We start from the raw sequence: 27,874 nt of genomic DNA on the forward strand, positions 1-27,874 counted from the left end.
GGCTATGTAAAGGATAACCACTAGATACTTAGTTCTCTTCTTCATCAATTTTTCATGTTGAGAGAGGGGAGAAATTGCCTCTCAGGTTTTCAAAAAATAGGACTGTCAAAAAGGAGACAAAATATAACAATGATGCCGAAGTATGTAGGAACTTTAATTAAAGATACATCAACAATACGTGTGTTCTAGGATGGAAAAAGTGACTGTTATAGCAAGTGGCCTCTGTCATTTCTAGTCCTTGGATAATGTACTAATATGTGGAATTGAGGATTTCTAAAATTGATTCCTCTATAACTTGTGGCCTACACTTATCACAACTCATGTCAAATGTAAACTAGCTGAGTGAAAAACTATTATTCAAAACAAATAAAAAGTGGCTAATCACAATACATGCCGATTTACCAAGTTTAAGGAAAGACCAAAGAAAGCCCTGAAAGCTTTAATGCTGCTCAGTTTTCACGTAGGAACACAAGCTGGAAGGAGCCAAACCTGAGGGAGGAAGAGAAAAAGCCCAGGACTATATACCAAAAATTACAGCAAAGAGTAAAAGAAATATATAATTTACAAGCAGAGTGTAAGAATATGAAAGAGACTATCTCAGCTGATTTGGATATTTCCAAATTCAGCATCCCATCAAAAGATTTTAGGATAGCCACCACAATTTAGGCTTTCTACATCCATTGGACACTATAAGTCCTTGAATTCCCTACCAGTATCAGTATATTGATTAAGAATTTTCACTAGAGATGGTGTCTCTATCTCCAATGCACCTGGAAGACACCAGGTTAACAAAAATCTGATCCGGAGAAATCTTAAAGATTGGTATAGGGTGGTTTTGCTCTTTTTAATATATTCATTTAAAAAGTCTAATTGGTCAAATAAAGCATACAAAGCAGGGAAAAGAGAGAAGATACAGTCCGTTAGCTTTTTATCTGGTGTAATAAGCAGAGAGAAGACACAATAGAATGTGTTTTCTAGCTATATGTATATGCTTTCCTGCATCAGCAGTGGGGAAGCTATCTGACACATAACCTGTATGTTGAGAAGCTCATACTATCCGTTTCCTTAAAATACCAGGTATCTAACACAGCTTTGAGTGCTTTTAAAGTGAAAAGATGTAAGCCACTCAGAGTCATTTTGATATAAGATGGGTAGCAAATAAATTCAATAAATAAATAAATAAATTTTAAATGAAGATTTAAAATCAAAGTTCACCTCCTACATATACTCCTGGAATTGAGATAAACTTTTAAGCCCATTGCCCCTTGCTAAATGAAGTGGGATAGATGGCTTCTGACAGGAGGGCATCTTCAGTGGCAGTATTCCAATTATTGCATCCTTTCCTCAAGTAGCATCTTTATCCCTGTACTATGGTCTTGTAAGCACCCTTACTTTCCTGTGCTCTTACATTTTTATTGTGATCTGTAGTCATTCAAGATATTTCTGAAATATTCATCAAGCTGGGTGCTGCAATAAAGTTACTCTGCACAATTTTAATTTTTATTATTGTTGAATTATTTTAGCTGTCAGTGTAAGCTCTCTGGAAAACAGTAGCTACAGGGTGAATTCGAACTTGTAAGTAAATATTTAAATGGGACATTTATAATTTTCTAGAGTTTGAACATCTAGTTATTCAAAATTATCAATAAATACATCTGTACTGTGCTGAATATATCAGCTGTAGCTCATATACTCAATAGTGGGTTCCCACCGTACCATGGTCTGGTATTAATCCAGTCCCTGGTCGCAAAAGGAGAAGAACTTTATTTCCTCCAGACTGAATCAATTCAATGGCTCGAGTATGGGTAATTCCTTGTGTTGGTTCACCATTGATTTCAACAATCTGGTCACCAACCTGAGGAGAAAAGCACCTTCATTAAGTTGTAAAACATATTTTCCTTGTTAGCATTTGTTTATACTTAAAAATTTTACATTATGTTATATTTAATTGAAACCCATTAATAATATTGACATTATCACAAATTTAGAATAATCCATAACAATACTTATTTTTAATAAAACCTTGATCCCCAGCAGGGACCACTCAGTTACTCTCCAGTTAATTCAAAAAGATTCAAGCTTTATGAATTGTCATAAGGCTACTGAAAGGCGAGAATAGAATAGAATAGAATAGAATAGAATAGAATAGAATAGAATAGAATAGAATAGAATAGAATAGAATAGAATAGAATAGAATAGAGCTGGAAGGGACCTTGGAGGTATTCTAGTCCAGCCCTCTGCTCAATCAGGAGAACCTATACCACCTCAGACAAATGACTGTCTAGCATCTTCTTAAAATCTCCAGTGATGGAGCGCCCATGATTTCTGAAGGCACGCTGTTCCACTGATTAATTGTCCTCACTGTCAGGAAGTTTCTCCTTAATTCCAGGTTGCTTTTCTCTTTGATTAGCTTCCAACCATTGTTTCTTGTCCTACCCTCTGGTGCTTTGGTGAATAACATGACCCCCTCTTCTTTGTGGCAGCCCCTCAAATACTGGAATACTGCTATCATGTTTCCCCTATTTCTTCTTTTCTTTAGACTAGCCAAACCCAAGTCCTGCAGCCATTTTTCATATGTTTTAGTCTCCAGGCCTTTGATCATCTTAGCTGCTCTTCTCTGAATTTTTTCCGAACTCTTAACATCTTTTTTGTGATATGGTGACCAAAATTGGCTGCAGTATCCCAGGTGTGATCTTACTAGGGTTTTATAAAGCAGTACTAATACTTTGCATGATTTTGATTCTATGCCTTTGTTTATACAACCCAGGACTATATTAGCTTTTTTGGTTGCTGCTGCACCCTGCTGGCTCACAGTCAAGTGATTGTCCACTAAGACTCCAAGGTCCCACTCAAGTTAATGTTTTTAAGCCAGGTCTCATCTAATCTGTACTTGTACCTTTGGTTTTTCCTGCCTAAATGTAAAACTTTGTTTTTCTCCACACTGAAACTCATTTTGTTGGATAGGGCCCATTGTTCAAGTTTGTCAAGATCTTTTTGGATCCTGAGTTTGTCTTCTGGGGTGTTGGTTACTCCTGCCAGTTTAGTGTCATCTGCAAATTTGATGAGTTCCCCTTCAATTCCCTCATCTAAGTCATTTATGAAGATATTGAAGAGTGTTGGACCTAAGACGGAACCCTGTGGTTACTTCTCTCTGTGTGGATGTAGGCTATATAGGCTAGCTATGATCTCGTTTATGAGGTTGGAGATTACTTAGAGATTGTATAAATGGCAATCTATATACTTACAAAAAACTAATGTGAAAGCCTGGATAACATTCCAGATGGCTAGAATAAATACATAATAGAAGGAAATATGCACACTTTTTCCCATTTATTATGGCAATCGGAGAATTTGGGAAGTATTCGGAAAAGATGGGATTCTAGAAAGAGAAAAAAAACTTTGGAAAGAAGCTGTGGGGAGATGATTGTATCCAACTGAAATATGAATTAGTGGGGTCTAAAAGGCTAGTTAAATTTCACTCCTGATGCTTATTTTCAGGCTCTATTTTCTCTCTGTAAAACATTGTCCACTATGTGTGAAACAAGAATTAAATGTTAAAATGTGAAACTAAGCTTCTACTGCTCAGCTCTACAGCTCAGCGAAGAAAAAGTGAAAAATCAGACTTGCAGTACTTCTAACTATTGAGTTTACAAACTTGAAAAGTAATCCTCAGTCTGGGAACTATCATATTAAATACTATTTATTTTCCTATCAGTAATTTCTATTTCTTTAGTTAAGGATGCTTAAGTGATTGCAAACTTAACATGAAGGTTCTGATGCTGATATGCAAGTCTTACAAAGCAAGAAAAAGAACATGATAGCACTCATGTTTGATGTATTATGGTTCTTGTCTATATAGTGGTTTCAACTGCTTTAAAACTCATCAAATTTGATACTCAGCTCATTTTGATAACAAAAAATTTGTATCAAACTAGAATTTGTCACTGTCAACTGCCTTATGACTCACTACATTATTCCTTATGGGAAAAACCTGTTGATACTCATGGCTTTTGGTACTCATCATACCTCTTGGAACTAATTAACAATGAATACTGAGGTACCACTGCAGTATGTCTGATCATTATATGAACCCCCAAAAATGTGAATACCACATGGGCCAAGAAAATGCGAACCAGATTCCTAAGAAAGATGACTAACTAATTATTTGCAATGGCATTAGCAGATCTAAGATCTGTACACAGGAGCATCTAGTTTAGCTAGTGCAATGAATTCTACGAGAAAGAAAAGAGTTTCCAGAAACAGGATTTTCGCTGAAGTTTATTAAGATGTTATAAGAAAAAAAGCACATTTTATTATCTGCTTAATGTACTACTTTTGTTCCAATGTGGGGGTACCCTCGATAAGCATGTACACTCTTAAATACTCTTATTATATGGACTGAACATAAAGAGATCTGGACAAAACTCCAATGTAATCCTTGAATTTGGTTACTGCCTCACTTTTCCTTCCATATTAGAGCAGATGTTTTAAAATGGTGACTATGTTCCAGTGAATTTGCATAATTACATTTTGTTAGATAGTATCTTTTCACAAAAAATATAACTGAATTTTCATGAGCAGAGTTAGTTCATTTAAATATTTCTATCTCAAGAATTTCCTCCTCCTATTGCCAAAGCTGGGTTACAGTAAACATGAGTATACGTACAAAATTTTGTGTGAAAATAACTATAAATTCACATTTAATGATAATGGCAGAGAATAGTATCAATGCTTATATATGGAAATATATTTTAAAATATCAAATTAATATTAAATTAGTTTTAAAAACAATAGGCGACCTATCCAACTAGGGCTAATACATACTTACATGAATTCTCCCATCTTTAATGGCAGATCCTTCCTCAGCAAGTCGAAGAATAAATAGCCCCATATTATATTCTTTTCCTCCACGAAGGCTAAATCCAAAGCCTCGAGGACCTCTCTCCAGTTCTACTGGATAACATCCAGGATTCTGTGCAAATAAAAGATTATGCAATTTAAAATTATATTGGAAAAGATTTTCAATTATTTTTTAGAAAAAAATTGATTTCTGAAATTCAAAGAAATTTTATTCAATTATTAATGTAATGATATTTGCTATGTTTGACATTTTAGTAATACCTGTACTAATTCCACATGTAAATTCTACTTTCCCTGTAGCAATAGCAATAGCACTTAAGACTTATATACCGGCTTCACAGTGCTTTACAGCCCTCTCTAAGCAGTTTACAAGAGTTAGCCTATTGCTCCCAACAATCTGGGTCCTTATTTTACCAACCTCAGAAAAATGGAAAGCTGAGTCAATCTTGGTCAGGATCGAACTCATGGCAGAGAACATAGTTAGCCTGCAAAACTGCATTCTAACTACTGCACCAGCATGACTCTGTAAATTTTAGAAAGCTATCACTTGCTGTTCCAAAAGGTTATAAACCTAGACTTTTATGCTTTTCCATAACTGAAGCATGAGCCAAAAATTCAGTTCAAAAATCCTGGCTAATGTCTTTGATAACATCTTATTCCTTTTTTTTTCTTTGTTACACACGGACATTTAGAATACTGAAAATTAGTGGGAGATAATGGCACTCATTTTTTCCACATTAAAATTTCAATACATAACAAAATGAAAATGGGGACATAATGTTAGGTATAAAATAAAGTGACGCAAGCATCTAGACTGATTTGTAGTGATCAAATTCCATGGGACCCATCTACCAAGGTATCAATTTTTCTCATTAAAATCATTAACAGAATTTCAGGATTATCTTAAGGCATGTTCTCTATATATTTTGCTGATATCCTGTCAAATTTCCAATATATACCTTATTAGAAATACTAACAAAATAGATAGAATCCCATCTTCAAAAACTAATTCATCATAAGGGTGAAGGCTTTTGCATCCCACGGACACTATAACTTATAGTGCTGAAAGTGTATTCTCCCAGAAAAATCACCCATCATAGGCAGGTCACAGATTAGGGGTAAGCTAAATATGATTAATTGAAGAAGGAAATGGTAAACTACTCAAATATTCTGCCAAGAAAAACAGATATTCATAAGCAGGACAATGTTGGAAGATAACCCCCTTGGAAGGTATCTAGTAAACTAAAAAGCATATCAGATGCTGTTCTGATCAGGAGCAAAAAGTGTGATGCTTCAAAATAATTTAACTAAAGCAATCTTTAGTTTCAAACATGGAAATGCCAAGATTAAATATTGACATTCTGAGAATCAATGAACTGAAATGGAATGAGTGACTTCGTATCAGAAGAGCATCAGATCTTCTATTGTGGACAAGAAAATCATAGAAGAAATAGAGTAGACATTATGATTAACAAAAGGAGTCAATACACACACTTACACATACACACACGGCTGATCTCTCAATTCTGGCAAAATCATATTTACCAGAACTGAAAAAGTCAAAAGCAACTGAATGACTAAATAATAATGTCCTAAAATCAGTCTTTCATGCTAGATGCGCAAAGATATTTAATGAACCTTCCTACAATATCGGGAATATTCCATTGACTATCCAATGTGCAAGTGATTAACATAACGTCCTTCCTATCTATTATTAGCAGAAGAGTTCAGTTCCCATATAACACAAAAAGTTTAATAGCTATATTTACATACCTGAGAATGTGTGCTCCCTCCAAGAGATGCAACAACTTCAGTTAATGAGAAGTGCTTGTAATTGTTGCATTGTTCTTTTCCGCTATCAGCTTCTGTAGCACCCCTGAAGTATAAGGAAGCATATGGATCATTATAAGGGCCTCTGTTGAGTTCTCCCTAAAGGAAGATTAGAATGAATTCCTAAAGGAATTTACCAAATATAAGCCAGGTTCCAAAGTTCAGCCATAAAAACATATTCTCCATATACAAAATTAAATGGGCCGTAGATATTCTTGTGCGGATTTCATTTCTTGTATTTCCTATTCAAATACTTTGAATTAACTTTGAACTCTAATTCATAACACTAAAGAATAAATTTTGAAATTGAAAGGACTGGCCAGAATGCACCACAATTTCTTAAGAGGAAATACTGATTTCCCATTAGTCCATTTCCTATCAGAATACAAACTATATTTTGAATGAAACTATTAATACTAGGATTTTAAAACAATGTGCCACCAATTATCTTTCAGTTTAAAATGCCATAGTTTACTAAAACAATCTGCAATGCCCTGAAGTAATTTTTATGTATTTGTAATGTATGAATTCTGTCAATGTTTATCATTTTCTCTCAAAAATGAATGTCCGTTTGTGAAAGTTGCACAAAACTATGATAAATTTCCATTATTTTTAATGGACATATTAAAACACCTGCATTTTATAAATATTTCAATACAAAAAAGAATAAATTTAAGGAAAATTGTACACAATAGATGCATTATTTCCAACTTTAAAAAATTGCAGAAATTTTTTGATAAAACTGAATATTATATCAATAACTATCACTAATCTGGGCCATATTAAGATTGAATGAAGTATCTAGTCAAGTAATTTTTTCTGAGATTATTAGAGCTACATATCAGAAGGAAGATATTCATTTATAACATCCAGTTTTATACCATGAATAATTATAACTTCTCACAGAAGCTCTTTAATCTTTTATCAGTTTTATTTTGTTCATTTTCCTCTTCCAGAGGATTTTTTTCTCTTTGGCATTCATTTAAATAATCTGCAGTTTGAAGTCTCTGATCCATTACTTATTATTACTGGCTTGAAATAAAAACAATCTTGTGGTATATTAATGATAAATTTATTACTGCAAAAGCTTTTGTAGTTTGCGTCATCAGATACATCATGACAAGGAAATTAATAGAGAAATGCCAAAAGAGGATAAATGCAGACTATTGTTTAAAAAATATATATACATACACATCAGGTAAGAAAAACATCATAGAAATATTTTTCTTCGCAATATGAACTAGAAAATTAGAAAATCCGAAGAACTGAAAAGTTCTGTTCCCCTGCTGTCTTTGCAAAAAAGAAGTTAGGTATATAGTTTCATTTCCATGTTTATTTGTGGTCTAAAAATGAAGTTTGTACCTGTCAGTAGACACAGAAGAAGCTGGAACTGGTCCAAGAACTCGATGCTGTACAATTGGACTTTGTCTGGCGGAGTTTGCTCCTGATGGGGGACCACGATGCTCTAATGAAGACACAAGTAGCTGATTAGATACACCAGGATATATTAGCAGTACTAAAATATTGCCAAGGACATTATTGACTTTCATTGTTTTATGTGTTATCAAATAATGTTGCCAGTCCTTGAAAAGGCCATTTACCAATATTGAAATGCATATTAAGAAACTGATTTATTAAGCTATGTGTGTAAATTTTTGATTATAATAATAACATCATACAAACTAAACTTAAAGAAAGGGATGGGATGGGAACAGAATGGAATAAAAAGTGCAAGAAAAAAGGGAAGAAAGATAAGAATATATATAATAATAAAAAGTGATCAAGTAAACTAATTTTACATTCCTTCCTTTTACTTCAAAAAATCTTAATCTTTAGTTCATTAAAAATTGTCATAGGATTTTATTTTTCTTAATTTATTCTTTATCCCATTGTACAGAGTTCTTCAAGGTTTTAACAAGCTTCTTTTATGAACCCAATAGGAAAAATATATCCTCTCTTGGGTTTATCATTGTATTTCCCTTTTAAATTTTAAAACCTCAGCCAGTTTTTTTTTTTTTTTTTGGTGGTTCCAATGAAAATAATTTTCTAAATCATTCTCCTGGCTCATCAGTTGTAAGTCCACTTTTGATACTATTTCTATCTTGTTAGATAAAATTTGTTCTACATTTGACATTTCTTCAATAACAACTTTTTGACAGAAGCAGAAAATATTACTGACATTGCCAATATTATGGCTACTGATTTCTGATTCCATTCTTCAAAAATCCTCTTCAGTATTTTCATTGTTTACTTTCATGTTGAAAGCCCCAGAGCACTTTTGTGGTTAATGGATCAGCCGGTGACATTACTGTTGCCCAAGGGACGCCCAGTTGTGGGTTCCTTTCATGTCCCCATTAAGTTGCCCACCGAAAAGGTATCCATTTACCTATTTATGGTCACCTGATTTTGAGCAGCTGGGTTGACCTGAGCAGGAGTATGATAGGCATACTCCTATGGCAGCAATTGAATCTCAAATGCGAGCCTGCCAATCATCAGCCCAGCATCCTAACCTTGTGAGCCATGTTATAATGTTTTGCAACATTTTATAGACTTTCTTCCGCTTGAATACTTTAGTTCCTTCTAGTGTCCAGTTTTTGAAATAATGAAATTGCTTACCAAAACAGACTCTATTTTCCACAATAATCTGTTTGTTCTTGATAATTACTTCCAAAATCTTATTATAAACATTTCACTCTAATCTTGCCAACTGCCAGCATAACATGGAAAACTGCTATCCTGAGGTCTCCTCATGAGGAACAGCACATGTGGACAATCTCCCATCTTCTTAACTGGAGAGGTTCAAGAAACTGGTCTACTCACTGCTTCCTTAGTCTTTACCATGGTCATATGCTCCACTTTAACAGACATATATTCAATTCCCCCGAACCTCCATGCCTATCAAGCTCCGGGCACAAACTATTCACTCTTACATGTACACACATGTATTCTCCTATTTCCTTCCAGAAATAGCAGCAAAAAAGCACACAAACAAGAAGGAGATGTATATTTTTGAAATATATTGCTGCATTGGAAAGTGGAAAAAAAAAAAAAACGAGAGAACAAAATTGGATGGCAATGAGAGCTAATTTGTGTGGCAGTTAAGGCAACAGGCTAGAACAGTGGTTCTCAACCTTTTTAATGCCGCGACTCCCAACCGGTCATAAGTCGAGGACTACTCAACCGGTCGTAAGTCGAGGACTACTCAACTGGTGCAGCACCGTTTGCAGAATGGGACTTTTGGCGGGCTCGGCAGGGCAGAGACAGCCTGGACAATTCCTATTGGCTTTTGAAAGCCAATAGAATTAGACTCTATTCAAGACAGTCTATTCTATTGGCTTTCAAAAGCCAATAGAATAAAAGGGAATAGCACAGCTAAGGAAAAGGGGAAAAAAATGGTGGACTGTGTTGTTTGGTGACCCCCGTGAAGTGGTTGTTCGACCCCAAATGGGGTCTTGACCCACAGGTTGAGAACCATTGGGCTAGAAACAAGAGGCTGGAAATTCTAATCCTGCTTTAGGCATAAAGCCAGTAGGAAAGTTTGGGCCAGTCACTCTCTTTCAGCCCTAGGAAGAAGGCAACAGCAAATCACTTTTGAAAATCCTGCCAAGAAAACTGCAGGGACTAGTCCAGGTAGTCAACAGGAATGAAGACTGACTTCACAGCAGAGCAAAGCAGAGCAGCCAGAGCACAGTATGATAGATAGACAAAATAGACATGTATTACAAAAATATTACATTTATTTGGCAAATAACATTTTCCAAGCAATGGCTAACTATAAAATTAATATTTAAAGGCATTCATCTATCCTGCTCTATGGAGTAGAGAGTTGGTCTCTGACAGAAGGCTACCTGAAAAGACTAGAAGCATTTGAAATGTGGATTTACAGGCGGCTGTTACGTATAAGCTGGATTCACAAGATCAGTAATGAGGAGGTGATAAGCCACCTGGGAAAGCCAAGGGAAATCATCAAAAGAATTAAAAAATGAAAATTAGAATATTTCGGACATGCGGTGCGACACCCAGAAAAATACGGTATACTCCATTTAATCCTCCAGGAAAGATTGAAGGCAAACGAGGTCCAGGCAGTAGAAGAAGATCATGGCGTCAAAATCTAAGGGATTGGTTTGGACAAAACTCAGCAGCACTTTTTCGTGCGGCTGCTGATAAAAACAGGATTGCCAACACAATCGCCAACATCCGATAACGGATATGGCACAAGAAAAAGAAGATTCATCAGCAGAGTTTTCTGCAGTCATCATTTCTTACCTGGTCACTTCCTTTAAACAGTTTCTACTACCTTATCAGCCAATGTAAATAAAAACTTCTCAATTCACCAGCAATTTAAAAATATCCTTATTTAACTATCTGATAAATAGGGCAACTCACAGAAAGTCGTTATCTGAATTACAATATATCTATTGAATCAGATTCTATTTTGTAATCAGTTTTATTTCACAATATTGTCTGCCTTTTGCCTTTCACAGTGATACTTCAGAAAACAGACATTTGGGTAAACTTCTAAGGTTCTGCATCTTGGTACTAATAAGAAATGAAATATTACGTGGCAGTACTTCAAACCCAGAGGCAAATAAACCAGAATATTCACATTTTATCTTTTTTAGTTTTAGATATTACTTTCAATTAAAAAAATAAAATAAAAAGATTATAAAGTTAAAATCTTTAAATTACTTGCATAAAAAATGTCCAGGCTTACCAAGTAACAAATAAATGATTTAATATTCTATTTTATAGAATGCAACATCGTAAAATGCATGTTTTAAATATGAAACTGGAAAATGAATTTTTGATATAATTATTATTCAGAACGATAGAAACCATCCTCCTGGCAAAATAGTCAGAGCAAGCTTCATTATACAACTGACAGTAGTCAGTTGAAAAGCAGTCTTTCTTTAAAAAAAAACAAACCCCTAAATTTGAAAACTAAATTTGAAAAGCACTTTAAAAAAAATACACTAAATTTGAAAACACTAAATTTGAAAATAAACTGTTTTTATATATTTATACTGATTATGTGTTCAGGCAACAATTCTTGTCAGTGTAGAATGCTAAAAGAAACAGATCAAGGCAGTAGCAAATCCCCTCTTACCAAATACTGATAACCGAAGGATGGGAGAAATGAAAAGCATACATGCTCCTTGAAGCTACTATTTATATCTAACAGTATTTTCTGACTAAAAAGAGAAAACTGGATAATTATTCGGGATAGATGTAGTTGAGGAAAAGAGAGTGTCACTGTTTAGTTTCACACTCATTAATGCTTGTCTCTTTATAGAAGACAAGAATTTCTGATGAGAGATTATTTACATTCCAAATATAAAAACAAAAGGCTCCCTATAATTATCTCTCTTCTAATTACATGATGACGATAAAACTTAACAGAGGATCTGCAATGGATCTGCAATGAAAATATTTTATATGATAAATTGCAACAACTTTGATAGCCAGACCCCATCCTTTGAAGACTTTGTAAGTTAGCATCCACTATCTCAAACTGTCCCTGAAAAGGACTAATTAGCAGAATCAACCATTGAAATATAGCCTTTGTAGTTTTCCTGGTCAAATAATTTAAGAGACTTCTAAATTGACATTTCCAAGACCTTTTTGGAAGCAGCCACTATAAAATGCCTAAAGATGAATAATTAGTGCAAGCTAATTAACATATCAATGCTGAAATGAATTTACTAAGAAATGGTACTGAATTATAGTTTACTAGTCTGTACATGTAGTTTATTAGTGGCTTCAGATTATTATTCAACATCTCTACATTGTACCTGATGAACTAAGACAACTGTCAGTTACTGTTTCTTTCTAATTTTTTTCAAATAATTTCACTCGTTTCTTACACAACTTCAACATCATGTGGGAATAATACAGAATTTTGCAGGTCTCCAAAAATACAATAGGACCAAGCAGAAATCCTTAAATATCTATCTGATTGCCTAGCTGAGAATGAGCCATTAGAGTACCCTCAACCTTCAACCTAGCTAACATATGCAAAAATATTTTTACAACTAATGTTATTAAAATACTGAGATTGCCACCATGTGGAAGACATGCAACTTCAGTGAGCAGCAACGTAACAGTAATGACCATTCTTACCTTCTTCAGCAATAACAGTGAGTGTGACAGTATTCCCTGCATCTTTGATCAGCTGCACAATATTTTCATGTGACAAGTCGATGATTGATTGTCCATTCACTGCAGAAATTCTGTCTCCTACTTTCAGTCTTCCACAATGATCAGCTGGACTGCCATCAATAACACGTCCAATCTTATGAGGAATCACTAGGAAATGAACAAAGTAATATTCTGTATCACACATTACCAGAAGCTTTATTTTATTATCATTTATGCAAGTCACAGCACAATTGCATAGGAATGTCACCAGATTCATAACTTGATATTAATATTTATAGTCTGATTTATCTGTATTTAGAATTATTTTGGTTTTACACTGGCTAAATTATTTCGCAACTACTTCTAGAATGATGGTCTTGTAAAGATGATAAAACTACTGTAACAGATTTTTAACTCTTTCCTACAATTATAAAAAACCTGGATTTCCTTGGGAAAAAGAAGAGAATTATTTTAAATTAAATCTGTACAGTGATTTAATTTAAATTAATTAAATTACAATTGAGGAGGGAGGGGGCAAACTTCACAATCTTTAGAACCTAATTCCAAGCAAAAATCAATAGATAATCAATCATAAAAGGAGGCAGGGAGTAAAGAGAAAGAAGAAAAACTCAGATGCAAAGTAAGAGATAGGAAGCATACTCAGAGTCAGCACAAAGAATTAAAACGCCTATACACTAATGCTCAAAGTTTAGGGAACAAACAGGATGAACTTTAAATACTAGTAGTACATAAGGCCAAGTATGTTATAGTTGTCATTACAGAAACTTGGTGGGATGAAACTCACGACTGAAATGTACTGATAAAAAGATTCAAACTATTCAAAAGAAACTGATCTAACAAAAGAGGACGTGAAGTTGCATTATATATTAGAGATCACTTCCTCTCTACAGAGATGCACACAAGAAAGGATAAAAGCTTTCTAGAATGCATATTGGTCAACATACAAAGAAAAAAGAATGGCATTGCCATAGGTGTATACTGCAGGCCATCCAACCAAGCAGAAGAAATAGATGAACTTTTTGTTAATCAGTTAACCAATGTATGTAGGAAACACACTACAATATTCATGGGGGACTTTTACCCTGACATGAACTGGGACAGAAACTCTGTAACATGTGGGAGATCAAACAGATTCCTGACCCACCTAGCTGACAATCTCATCACCCAAAAGGTGGAGAAGGCAACTAGAGGGGCAGCTATATGGGACTTTATTCTTACCAAAAGCAAAAAAGTGACAGAGGGAATTGAAGTTGCAGGAACTTTAGGGGAGAGTGACCATATATTAGAATTCAATATAAAACAGACATAAGCAACAGAACATAATCAAACCAGTGTCTTAGACCTTAAAAGAGCTAATTTTAACAGAGAGAGCTTGGGAAGGTTTCCATGGATGAAAATCTTAAAGGGAAATCAACTCAAGAAGCTTGGGAAACTCTGAAAAATACAATTATAAAAGCCCAGTCCAGTTCAATACCAGTAAAAAAGAAAAACAAGAAAACCAACTGAGAAAAAAGGGATAAGTACAAAAAAATGGAAAGAGGCACACATAACTAAGGCAGAATAGAAACAAATAGACTGAATAAATGTCAAAAACAATTTAAAAAGTTTCTTTTAACACATAAAAAACAAGAAAAATGTCAAAGAAACACCTGATCCATTAATGGGAGAAGATGGCAAAGAAGTAACAGATAATAGAGAGAAAGCAGAACTGTTTAATTCATACTTTGCATCTGTCTCCATGTAGAAACAAAACAATACTCAACTTACCAAAAACAGAACTATAAATGACTATTAATGCAAATTAAAACATGCAAAAATAAGATAAGAGAACACTTGTCAGCTCTAGATGGATTCAAATTATTGGGTCCTGACGGACTACATCCCAGAGTTCTGAAGAAACTGGCAGTCGTGATTTCAGAACCATTTAAACATATCTTTCAAAGTTCTTGGAGCAACGGAGAACTACCTGAGGACTGGAAAAGAGCTGATGTAGTTCTCATCTTCAAAAAAAAAAAAAAAAAAAGGGGGGGGGAAACAGATCCAGGAAATTACAGATTAATCAGTCTGATATCAATACCTAGGAAGATCTTGCAAAAGATAATCAACCAACAAATCTGTGAACACCTATAAGCAAAAAAGTTATAACCAGTAGCCAAAATGGGTTTGTCAAAACTGATCAAGGAGAGAAGAAACTTAGAACTGAGGAGAAACTTCCTGACAGTTAGAACAATTAACCAATGGAACAATCTGCCTCCAGAAGCAGTGAATGCTCCAACACTGGAAGTTTTTAAGAGACTGGACAGCCATTTGTCTGAAACGGTGTAGGATTCCTGCCTGAGCAGAGGGTTGGACTTGATGACCTCCAAGATCCCTTCCAACATTATTATTATTATGGATCATCGCACAGTCAGCCAGATGTTCAGACTGGATTTGGCATTTTGTCTACCTATCAAGTCCAAACAAATCTTATTTCATTCTTTGACAAAGTGACTAAATTAGTGGATCAGTGAAATGTTGTGGACATAATATACTTGGATTTCAGTAAAGCATTTGATAAAGTAGACCACAACCTACTTCTTGGCAAGCTAGAAAAATGTAGGATAGGTAGCACCATCATCAGATGGATCTGTAATTGGCTGACAAATCATACTCAATGTGTAGTCCTCAATGGAACTACATCTACACGGAGGGAAGTAAACAGTGGGGTACCCCAAGGTTCTGTCTGGGCCCAATACTCTTCAATATCTTTATAAACAATCTAGATGAGGAACTAGAAGGGGAACTCATCAAATTTGCAGATGACACTAAGCTGGCAACAATAGCCAACACAGGAAAAGACAAGCTCAAGATCCAAAAAGATCTTGACAGACTTGAACACTGGGCCCTAACTAACAAAATGAAATTCAACATATTTAAAAGTAAGGTTTTACACTTAGGCAAGAAAAACCAACAGTATAAGTATAGGATAAGTGAAACATGGCTTAATGCCAGTAATTGTGAGAGGGATTTTGATTAGGGGGCTGGTGGTTAAAACATACGAAGAATGGTTACAGGAATTGGGTATGTCTAGCCTAATGAAAAGAAGGATTAGAGGAGACATGGTAGCAGTGTTCCAATATTTGGGGGGCTCCTAGAAAGATGAGGGAGGGTCAAGCTATTTTCCAAAGCACCAAAAGGCAAGATGAAAAACAATGGATGGAAACTAACCAAGAGAAGAAACCTAGAACTAAGGAGATGTTTCCTAATAGTGAGAGCAGTCAACCAATGGAACAACTTGCCTTCAGAAGTTGTGGATGTTGCCTCACTGGAGGCTTTCAAAAAGAGACTGGACAATCATTTATCTGAAATGGTATAGGGTCTCCTGATTGAGCAGGGGATTGGACTAGAAGACCTCCAAGGCCCTTCCCAACACTATTATTTTATGTTCTATGTTCAGTATTGCAGATATGTAGAGACTCTGACAAAAAACCAGGGGAATGTTGTAATACACATCTACTCCATAGAAAAAGCTCCAACATATTTGAATATTTTTATAATAGAGTCATCTCTGCCAAATGGGCGGCATACAAGTTTAATAAATAAAAAGAATATTTAAATAAAAAGACTAATAAGAAAAAAGTATTATCAGAACATCTGAATACTAACACAGCCCTATAAGATTAATGTCTTCATGAAGATAAATGATGAAAAAACTTTTAGTGACCAAAGTTACAACGCCCTGAAAAAATGATTTATGACCATTTTTCACATTTACAATCTTTGTGGCATCTCAATGGACTACAGAATAACGCAATTTAGTTCTTCTTAAAAATCCAGATAAATATTCTTCAGACAGCCTGGCATTATTTAACTAGACTACGACACTATTTACCCAATATTTAAACATTTTTCTTCAACAGTAAATATTTGTAAAATTAAATTATGTCACATTTGTTTGTGGTAGCCATACACTGTAATAATATATGGGAACAACTAGCTATGTTTCTCTAACATATTCTTTATCTTTAAGTATATAGATATAATTTGTATTAAGACTTTATAGTTTTAGTCTTTAAAGAAGGTCATTAATGGTGGTAGATGCATAACAAAAAGCAACCAATTGTTGATATGCACAGTCTTAGAACTGTTAATTCTATATGAACAAGGATGTGTAGAGGCTTGATGTTATTACATTGAAATAAAATGAAAAAGTTGATACTTAAAAGTGCTACTAGACTACTTAGCAACTCTTCAAGTAGCATCTAACATTATTCAAGTCTGACAAGTCTACAGCCAAAGTTATTTTTGTTAATTATAATTATGGTGTTAAGTACAGACATTAACACTTGAAATCATCTTGGAAATACACTGAAAGTTAGTGGAAGCTGTTCGAAATAGGAATGATTATGTGGCTAGCTCAGTTGAAAGTACAGGTAATCCTTGACTTTTGAGCACAGTTAAGCCCAAAATTTGTAAAAACACTTTCACAAGTATTAGTTAGTACTAATTAGTTAGTACTAATTAGTTAGTATCCTGGGAATGAAATCAAAGTAGGACCTATCTACAACTGCATTGTCTTGTATGCACAGTTATAAAGGGAGATAAGCAGCTGCAAGGATTCATCAGAATCAAGCCTTCCTCTACTATGGACCTCCAAAGCTTTGCAAATATAAATGTTGGGAAAATAATTGAATAAATATGTTCAAAGGTTTGTACAGTGAAAACAAACAACTCTAACTGAAGTACTATAATGAACAATGCTGGCACCTCATCCTACTTACCACCACGTGGTGGTTTATTCTTTGAGGTAAGGATCACAAAACCAAATCCTTCATTCTCCTTTCGTTGCAGTACTACATCATAAGCTTCTGGGAACCGTTTGTTGATTATCTCTTCTCGGTTAAGTCTAGGAGAGCCACTCTGGGAGATGAAAGGAACTTCAGATGTTATTTCTTCTTCTGGTTGTTTATCAGCTAGAAACACCATAAACAGAAACAAGTAAGCAAAAATGTTGATCTAAGCAAACATATATTATTGATAATCTGGATGTACAGAGCACTCAAAATTTGAACTAATTTCAGAGATGTAACCCAAAACACATATATTCAATTTTATTCAAAAAGAATTAATAAAGATATGCTATGTTAAGTTTAGCAACAGAAATAACTTTTTTTCCAAACTGCTGCATACATTTTAACCCATTTTCAATGGAAGAATTACCAGCAAGTAATTTGAAAACTAGTTACTAATCTGAGCACTCATTAAACATTTAGAGACAAAAATCCATAAAGTATTCCTATTTAAAATATATATCATTTGTCTCCCTAAGTGGGTAAACAATTTTGTTGCAAATACATCTCCTTATAATAAAAAGGTCTTTCATTTGTCCTCAGATACTTTCACTGGAATTTTCATATTGTTGCATAAATCTGGGTACAGGTAGTCCTCCACTTACAGCCATTTATTTAGTGACTGTTTGAAGTTACAAGAGCAGTGAAAAAACTGACCAAATTTAGATACTTGGCAACTGACATGTATTTATGATGGCTGTAGTGTCCCAGGGTCATGGGCTCATATTTTGTGATCTTCTAATAAGCAAGTCAATTGGGAAACCAGATTCACTTAACAACCATGTTACTAACTTAACTACCGCATGATTCACTTAACAACTCTGGCAAGAAAGGTCTTAAAATAGGATAAAACTCACTTAATAACTGTCTTTCTTAGCAACTGACATTTTGGGCTCAATTGTGGTTATAAGTAGAGGATTGCCAATATTTGAATGGTGGATATAGCAAATTTAACATCCTGTCCCTTAAACCCTTGGAGCATTAAGTTTTTATTTTCCCTTTGCATGGCTGGTTGGAATGTATGTTACAGTGTTTTTGACAATTTTCCCAGCTCCTCTGAGGCCACATTATTCTCCTTACAGAGAGGGAATTGGAGGATAATGACAATCAGTCAGCCATGCCAATATCCCACTATAGAGAGGCCTTGGTTAATGATCCCTTGTTCAGTGATTGTTTAAAATTACAACAGAAGGAATGACCACACAGATCCTTTTAATATCTCAATTACTGGATAATAATAAAGAAAGAAATGACTCATATTTACAGATTACACAGTGTCTAAGAACTTACAGATTACACAGTGTTTAAGAACTTATCCCATAATGGAAACCTTTTTTAAAATACAAGCTGTGGTTTACTGGGCTCTAGCAAGCCAGCCCAGTAAACCACGGACCAGTTATATCAATCCTGAACCAAGTGAAAGTGATGTGCAGTAACTATTTAAACATGGGCATGTTTGCTTTGATGGAAATTTTTGAGCTAGTGATCCATATTTAATTCAATGTGATCAATTTTATATATGGATTATTTTTTGTGGCAAATTTATGTTTCTCTTCTGTTATAAGTTAAAGGCAGCTTATAAAAATACTATTAAGACTATTAATAGAAACAGAAAACAGAATTTATATTTAAAATCAAATCCGAATGTGCAAAATGGTTCATGCATGAATTATCCCATGAAGAAAATAGCTGCTTTAGGGTAGTTTGTGTCTGAACTGAAATATATACATTTGGACTGCTATAGAACAAAATGATGCCATTTTGCTATGGATAGACATTGAAATGTAAAAGTATTCTGGGCAAAAAGTGTTTTGGTGGGAGGAGGAAGAATGTGAAAAAGTCAAGGACACCCATAGTTTTAGGACCTGAGGAGGGAGAGAAAAGAAGATACTAAGACTAAGTGGACAGGTTGGCAGGCCAGCCGGTGGGACATCTTGAGTTTGCACATCTGAGGAATAGCAAGAAGGAAGAGAAATGAAGACAATGGGAATATTGGGCAAGAAAGACGTATTGCCTCTGAGGAAAAAACAGGATGGCATTGTGATTCTTTGCCACATATAGACATTTAGGGATTTCTTCAGGTTTTGTTTTGGCCAAAACTAGGAATTAAAAATTTTGGATTTTGTTTCTTACAAACCATTACAAACTGAATTAGTGCAGCAAGATCTCCATAATATAATGCCTTGGTTTCAGGTTTAAAACAATTTTCTGTTTCAGGCACTCTTCTAATAAAAGGACATCATATTAAAAATGTGTAACAGATATTATGGCAGTGATAGTCCTATGAGCCCCTTGCAATTAAACTACCATTTTAAACTACAATAAACTGTAAGCTACAGATGGTCTGCTTAATAACCACTCTGTCAGTGATTATTTTAATGTATGACAGCACTGAAAGGGTAGTATTTACAACCACTCCAAAGTTCTGGCCATTGTAGCATCCCCATGATCATGTGATTGCAATCTGGATGCTCAGCAACCAGCTTGCAATTACAACATTGTAGCATCCTGTGATAATGGCACATTAGCATGGATTGGCAACAGGTTTTTTTATAGTGTTTTATAGTTTTAAAATGATTGTGTGTGTGTGTGTGTGTGTGTGTGTGTGTGTGTATCTAACATCAATGCTAGATCCATAATAACCTCAAGATTGGAAACTTGATCATTAAGGAGAACTGCAATCCTATACAGAACAGGTCTATGTTCCCAATCCTAAAAACCAACAATGAGAATAAATGATAATGCACATACTATGCCCACTACCAGACTGTGGCCACTTGAGTGACTGGTTGGTGCATGTATGCACAGCCGCACTTATGCGAGTGTTGTGGGTGTTTGCAGCCCCCTCAAAAAAGCGTCACAGGTGTTTGTGGCCCCACATAAAAGTACTCCCGTCGTGGGTACGTGCATTAACCCCCCCTGACAAAACCATCCCTTCTTTCTCCCCTCCCATTTCAGGCTACCAACCCCGAAAGGTTGGGGAACTCTGCTTTATGACACTGTGTCACAAAACATCTCTTTTGAAACTTGTATAGTGCTACCATGTGGTATTGTCTATTTTTTAATCACATCTCATTTTTGTTTTCATTCAACCCATTTAATATTGTTGGTAACATGAACAGACAAATGTAATGATTCTATAATTCCAGAGATATCTTGTTGGAGAGATTGTCAGCATAGAAATTTGATGAGTGGATGGATGGATATATAGATAGGTAGGTAGGTAGGTAGGTAGATAGGTAGGTAGATAGAAATAAATATGGAATTACACATTTGCGTTAATCCTACCATGATACAAAGTAGTACCAAGTGCAACAGTATAGGCTTAATTAATAAGACATGCACATACCACCAAAGTAGATTTTCCTGCGAACGGTCAGCAACACCTGTCCATTTCGTGCAGCACTTGTCATTAAATCCAGAACTTGCTTATGTGATTTCCCTTTCACTGGGATTCCATCAATGCATACAAGCTCATCAGCAGCACGGAGTCTACCATCTTTCTCTGCTGCTCCCAGTGGGATGATTGCGCCAATGTAGATCTAAAGCAATAAGGGGTAATTATAGACTTTAAGACAAAATAAGGAAAACAGATCTGACCTAGGTCTGAGTTGGCCAGAATCTCACATATTATTATGTTTAAAAATGAAGTATATGTATATGCTTGTGATCAATGGGAGTCTAAACGGAAGATGGATAAATAAAATTTCAGATAAATAAATATGCAATTCATAGATTGAAGTCTTAGACTTTACAAGAACCTGTGCACCAAAATCCAGTAAATTATTTATAACTGTGATTTGTTTGTAAGCAGGTTACATCAGTAATTACAATATACTGTATAGATTGTCATTTAAGTTGGATTTAAAATGAGATAATGATCTGTGAAAAAAGTTGTCTCACCTTATCTTTTATTTTTATCATTAAAAAAATTGAAGGGAGCATATTACAATCCAAAATACCAACCTTTAATATATTTATTTGCAGGAATACTTGGAGTTTCACAAGTTCTCAATAAGATGAATACATGCACTAGTGTATGCTACAATGTACAAGAATTTTGAGATTGCTAAATATTCACTATGGCAATTATATTAGGAATAAACTGATCTTCCATGGCAGACATTTTGTGAGTGTGCCCATCAGATGTTCTTAAAACCCCAAATGTGCCTCTGCTTCAGAAACAATAAGGGTGTGGAATCTATAATCCACGAGGAGTCTCCTCAATCCTAGCCAATGTGAATAATTAATAGGAAAAGGAAGAGTTGTAGGTCAATATTCCAAATCTACGTATTTGCCATCCTTGATTTGCAGGAAATTTTGTGCATGTCCCTCATAACCCACTATTATTATTATGTAAAACTCTTGGAAAACATAGTGGATAAATTTAAATCAAACCACTCATTTTGCATTTTCAAAGTTTTATATTATACTGAAGAATGGTCATGTAGAATAACTGAGAATACTCCTAGGCTTTTCAGAGCAATCTTTCCCACTCTAGCATCTTACCACACATTGCAAAGCACTATTTGAAAGTCGGGGAACATTCTGGAGCTGTACATGATGCAACCTTACGTGTTTTGGGAATAATCATTTAAATTCCTCTCATATTCATGCACACTGAAAAATGGTTTTGCTCATATATCAAGCTCTGTGGATACTGGTTTTAATTTAGAAAACAGGCCAGCAATACACATAGGCCTCACTTAATGATTACCTGATTTGGTAACTGTTCAAAGTTATGACTATGCTAAAAAACAAGTAAAAAAACAAAAAGAAAACCAATCAGTCTTCGGAATTATGACATTTGTAGCATTTTTCTGCTCTTATTTTCACTTACATTCATTCCATACAAAGGTTTCCTCAAAGAGAAAGATATGCCTCTCCCCATGGACCCACACCTTCCTTTCCTTGATCTTCCTCTGCTTACACAAACTCTCATCCCCTTTCCCTTGGCCTCCCTGCATTTGCATAGATAGACCCATGGCTACCTTTCCTCAGTGTCTCTGTACTCACACTGATCCGTGCCATCCTTCCCTCAAGCCTTCCTGTGCTAACATTGCATTGCAGCATTCCTCTCCCCCAGGGTCTGCACCACACCACTCCTCTGTGGCACCCAAGCATCCTTACCCTGGACTCCCACTGCCTTCTGCTTAACAACCCACATATCTTGGAGTTATAATGGCAAATGGAGCTGCCTTGATTGCCATCACTAGGTGATTGGCAGTTTAAATCCTGCTATAGTACCTCACCATGGTGGGAGGTGTTCCCAGAAAGAATGAACTAATAACAAGAGTGTGTACACAAAGAGTAAGCATCCCCAGAAGGACCTCCCAGCTGTCCAGTTAAAGCATATATTGGGCAACAGAAATATAGGTAGATATTAGAGGCACATTATCACTTTACTGACAATCTCAGTCATTATTACATACTGTGTGGGAGAAGGCAATCTTAAAGCATTCTTATATTTTATAAAGAAAATCACATGGATAGACAAGCTAAGGAGGCTGACAATATAATGCCACAGAAAACTGGATGCTATTGAGAAAGGAGAGGATCTCTTGGAGTATAAATAGTGTTTATGATGCAGTTAGTTTAAAGCCTTCAGAATATCTAGCTGTTGACATTCCCATGCAGAAAAAAAGAAAATTCTTAACCTGCAAAGACAAAATCATAATGGCAACATGGAGCATTATCTGAAATGTCACCTGTAAAGTCAGGTTGTGGATACAGTAGTCTTTTCTGGAGAAGACCTATCTAGGATTTTTCTAAGATAGACACTGACTTGATGGCCCATAAATGATCAATTCAAATATAAAGTAATAAATACTTGACTTACTGACTGATCTGGACCATCTCCTCCAAGAACTCGGAAACCAAACCCAGATTCTTGCTTTCGAAGGAAAACATCTAAATCTTTTGTGTTTGGAGCTAGTAAAAATGGACGGGAAAGATATTTGTTAACAAGGGAGAACTATGTTTGGCCATTTAAAAACAGTATACACAAAATTTAAAACTAGATCAGGTTATTCACTTAGAAGCAAATTACTTTCTAAAGATATTGTAAATAACATGGTTAACACACCTGCAAAATTAAATCATGAGTTAGAATGATTAACACTTCATCTGCAAAGCACAAATGTTTGACAAAATTCTGCCTGTTTGAACACATGGGATTATTTAAATAAACAAGATCTTTTTTAGTCTTTATGGTAATTCAGTTCTAGAAGTTTCAAACTACTAACACATACTTTATTAGATCCATATAAAAACCAAACAAAATCTAATATGTACAGGTGATCCTTGACTTACGACCACAATTGGATTCTGACTGTCACAAGCTGATGCAGTCATAAAATGAGATGTCCTGTGACCACACTGATTTAGATAGCAATCTCAGAACTTTCCACTGTGGTCATTAATCAAGAATAGTGGGTCATTAAGCGAATATTCATATTATTATTATTTTTCCTTTCTTGTATTTCTTTTACTATTTGTTAAAAGTTTTTTAACATGCTCTTTTCTTCATTCTCTTGGCAATGTATGTATCTTCATTAATATTATCTTTGTGTTTTGCTCCTTTTTTGTTATTAATTAAAAATCAATCTATCAATAAAAATGAGTACCTATCCCAATCCAAGTCCTTCCTGGTTTGGTCTCTCCCAGCCTTGAGCCTCAGTAAGGTAAGTGCCCACACCCGCCTATCTCCCCCTCATCTTTCCCTTTGACTACCATGCACTCTGCCTTGCAGGGAGACAAACAGCCCCAGAACAGCCCCATATGGCTTTGCAGTTGCTTGCCATTTCCCAGAAAGCCTTAGCTCTCCCACCCCACACAGCAAGTTAGCAAGCATTCATTTGCCCAGCTGCTTCTTTGCCCAGTTTCCCACACCAACCTTTCACCTTTTGTGCTTACTTGCTGCAGCTGAAACAGAAGCATCGCACTGCCTTTGCTGCTTCCTTTTTGGATCTGTGACTGCCAGGCTACTCCAGTGTTCCAACTTCTCCAGGTTGCTTTACCTGCTCCTCAGTCACTGCAGCAATGTGATGCCAAGCGGCAGCCCCCATGAAGCCCCCAGCAAGCATTCAATCCCCCAACTGCTTTCTCTCCCAGTTCATTACACTGATATTTTGGACTCAACTACCTTAGGTAAAGCAAAAGCAACTTTGCTATCTTTGCTGTCTCCTTTTTGGATCCAGCTTCTCTTCCAAATGTTTTCTACATGTGACTCTCTGAGCCTTTGAAACACTGCTTCGTAACACAATCCTGTCTTTGGAAAGCTACACTGTCTTCAAAATGCTTTCCAAAGACAACACAACTTTCTGAAGACAGTGCAGCTTTATGAAAAAAATATTCAGAATGATAGAACAGCTTTACAAAGGCAACATACTTTTATAAAGACAGTGCAACACTGGAAGGCTCAGGGAACCACAGGCAGGAAATATATGAAAAGAAGATAGCAAAGGTACTTCTGCTTCAGATGCTGGGAACAAAAAGTGAAAGGTCACTATATATTGATTCCCATTACAGTGTGTTCTCAAAAACAACAGTTGGTACTTATTAATCTGACATATTCTGTCTTGCAAACTACATGGACCCTAAAAACAGAATTTATTATTTTAGGTTCCTAGGCAGCACAGTATAGGTAGTTCCCATTTAGTATCCACTATTGGGACCTACAGCTCTGTCGTTAAGCAGTGATTACTAAGTGCTAAATCATGTGACCACTCTCCCAGCCTTTGGAATGCTCATCTGACACTGGGATAATTAAGCAAGGGGATTAATGTTTGTATTTATAGTCACTGGAAATGAAGGGATTACAAGAGAGTAAGCAGACACACACAATGGGGGACACAGATTTAAAGCAATGCAATGATGTTGGCAGTTCAAAGCCTACTTTGGGCTGGGAGCCATGAGTGTGCTACACAAATAGCTTGGTATATTCCCTTGCTTACTCTCTTCCTCTCAAATCTCTCTACTCAGCTGCGGGGAGAGGGAGAAAAATATCAAGTGATTTCTATAGGCAATCTCCCCTTGGTCTGATCCGTCTTCTCTCCAATATAGAGCAGAAAGACTGGGAAAAGGGGATTACAGAAAAGTAAGCAAGCACGCAATAGGGAAATTGGGAGGAGAACAATAAGTCAGGCACCAGACAACATATACTGATTGTAATGGCAATCACATGACTGATGGATAATACGAATATTGAAAATGCAGCATTAGTTTTAAGGGTTTTTTCAGGACTATCGGAGTGTCAAACGTTTGCTGGAAGAGGCAGCTGATAAGCGAGGACTACTTATAGTAATTACTTTGCCCTACCTAAGAGAAATCTTGGGGGAGGGGGACTTAAAAAACAAAAGAAAGCAAACTGTCTCATTTGCTTAGGGTCACATCCTAAGAAAAAAAGATTTCAGGGTAGGGAAGGAATAAACATGAAATGTTTTATTGTTAGCTAGATCATTTCATCCCCTGAATACATCTACAAATTGAGCCTTTATAGACAATACATTAAAGATGTCCAACACTTTGAAGATGGTTTCAAAGCAATCACTTTCATCGCAATAGATTTCAGAAGCTTAAAGCAGTGTTTACAGCTGGGAGATATGAATGCTGTGGATTAGTAAAATTAAATCCATCTCTTTTAGAGATGATATTGACAATGCAGAAATCAGAATTAAAAAAAGAAAAATAAAACAACACCCTGAAGCAGCAAGTAAGTCAAGTCTATGTACTTACGCTTATCTTCAAATAATATTTTAGATTTCAGATAAACCTCGGAAGGGTCAAGCTTTGGAGAAGATGACTTCACAGAAGTAGGTAGAAAAGGCATTGGATGTGGAACAGGCTCACCAATGGCCTCTAAGCTTCCTGAATTTTCCTCTTTATTTATTTTCTGAAATAAATAAGATTCATATAAAATAGGTTGCAAAAATGAATATTGTCTTAAACAAGTAACTAGAAAGATGAGCAAAACATTCTTCAATAAACACTTTTGGTTTTTTTAATGAGATTCAAACATCTCCTGAATTTCTCCTGAAATTTTCTAGTATTGCATCTTTCACTTTCTTATATTCTTCTTTGAAATTTTAAGTATGAATAATTAACTCATCCAATCTAACAACAGCAACATTGTGGCAGAATATGATAAAAATATATTTCAGAGAAGATATCTCAATTTCACATGTCATAAACTTCCAACAGATTTGTTTCCGAAAAATGTAATTATACATGGATGAAGTCTTTCTATATAGTGTACTTTAGATCTACTATAATTAGATAATAGGATATACCAATGTATACAATTCATAATTATGCACAAGACAAGGAGAGAAATCTACACTAGGTTTAGGTTAGCTTATCAAAATATTTCCATGCCCTTATTTATGTAACTTTCCTCTATTTGAGGCATATATGCAATGCAATGGAGATTGTATGGAAGCAAGTATATGAAGGGAGGTTGCAATCTGTCAGGATCAGGTGGCATTCTAACCAATCATTTAATCTAGAATTAAATACAGGGGAAAGTATTGACTCAATGTGCATTTTAAAGATCTAGCTGGAAGAAAGGGCATGGGGTAAGGTAGGCAATGTTCTGGCCCCTAAGTTGGCCAGCTCTGGTGACTGCAACAGGCTGTGACTGGAGAGTAAGGAGGTGAAAGGATCCAGCTGAAAATTTGTGAGCTTTGACTATATAGAGCTAGACCTGCACAGTCCTCATACTAAAAGGATATCTGTAGTGTACTCTCCATTCCACTATCTAAAGTCTCTCTGTTTCTAAGCTAACTTTATTTCAAGCATTGTACTGAATTACCCTAAAATTCTTGTCCTGAGGCTTAGGAGAACCTCAGGATTTCATGTCTTCACAAAAGACCACAGAACTGTCTCAGTGAGCACCTAACTTTATGTACATAAAGGCCCATGCTGGGTTTGCTATTCATTTTGGATGCAACTATAAACTGAAAGTGAAAAAGCATTATCTAATTCTAATGTCCTAGAGTCTTTCACAGCCTTTTGAGCCTGGAGGAACCTTTAAATATTTTTCAAGCCTTGGATAACCCCTGCACATACAGGCTCAAATATAGGCCAGAAGTTCAAAATTATTATATTCATTTTATGGGCAGGCCCACATATATGCATTAACAATGTTCTTAAACTAAAAATAAAGAAATTATTTTTTTTCCTTTCCACCACCTTCT

At 35.4% G+C, this 27,874-nt stretch overlaps 1 protein-coding gene and 1 long non-coding RNA gene across 5 annotated transcripts in view; one reads left to right on the top strand and one right to left on the bottom strand.

The window, feature by feature from the left end:
* The window catches only part of MAGI3 (membrane associated guanylate kinase, WW and PDZ domain containing 3), a 109,861-nt gene that overhangs the window by 4,624 nt on the left and 77,363 nt on the right, over positions 1–27,874 (bottom strand). For 2 of the 4 annotated variants that reach the window (XM_039362445.1, XM_039362446.1), the window contains exons 12-20: positions 26,415–26,571; positions 23,518–23,609; positions 21,028–21,220; positions 17,610–17,801; positions 12,811–12,996; positions 8,053–8,155; positions 6,634–6,736; positions 4,829–4,972; positions 1,717–1,855 (exon numbers count right to left, since the gene is read on the bottom strand). In XM_039362445.1, coding sequence (XP_039218379.1) covers positions 1,717–1,855; positions 4,829–4,972; positions 6,634–6,736; positions 8,053–8,155; positions 12,811–12,996; positions 17,610–17,801; positions 21,028–21,220; positions 23,518–23,609; positions 26,415–26,571 — 1,309 coding nt within the window. Of the gene's footprint in view, positions 1–402; positions 490–1,716; positions 1,856–4,828; positions 4,973–6,633; positions 6,737–8,052; positions 8,156–12,810; positions 12,997–17,609; positions 17,802–21,027; positions 21,221–23,517; positions 23,610–26,414; positions 26,572–27,874 lie in introns of all 4 variants that reach the window. The other 2 variants (XM_039362447.1, XM_039362449.1) reach the window with 2 other exon arrangements.
* Positions 17,714–27,874, top strand: part of LOC120316647 — a 35,095-nt gene continuing 24,934 nt past the window's right edge. The window contains exon 1 of the long non-coding RNA XR_005559023.1: positions 17,714–17,826. This is a non-coding gene — a long non-coding RNA (uncharacterized LOC120316647). The remainder of the gene's footprint in view (positions 17,827–27,874) is intronic.

Source organism: Crotalus tigris, unplaced genomic scaffold (genome assembly GCF_016545835.1).
Source record: "Crotalus tigris isolate CLP2741 ecotype Arizona unplaced genomic scaffold, ASM1654583v1 scf7180000019465.582067, whole genome shotgun sequence".
Classification (NCBI taxonomy): domain Eukaryota; kingdom Metazoa; phylum Chordata; class Lepidosauria; order Squamata; family Viperidae; genus Crotalus; species Crotalus tigris.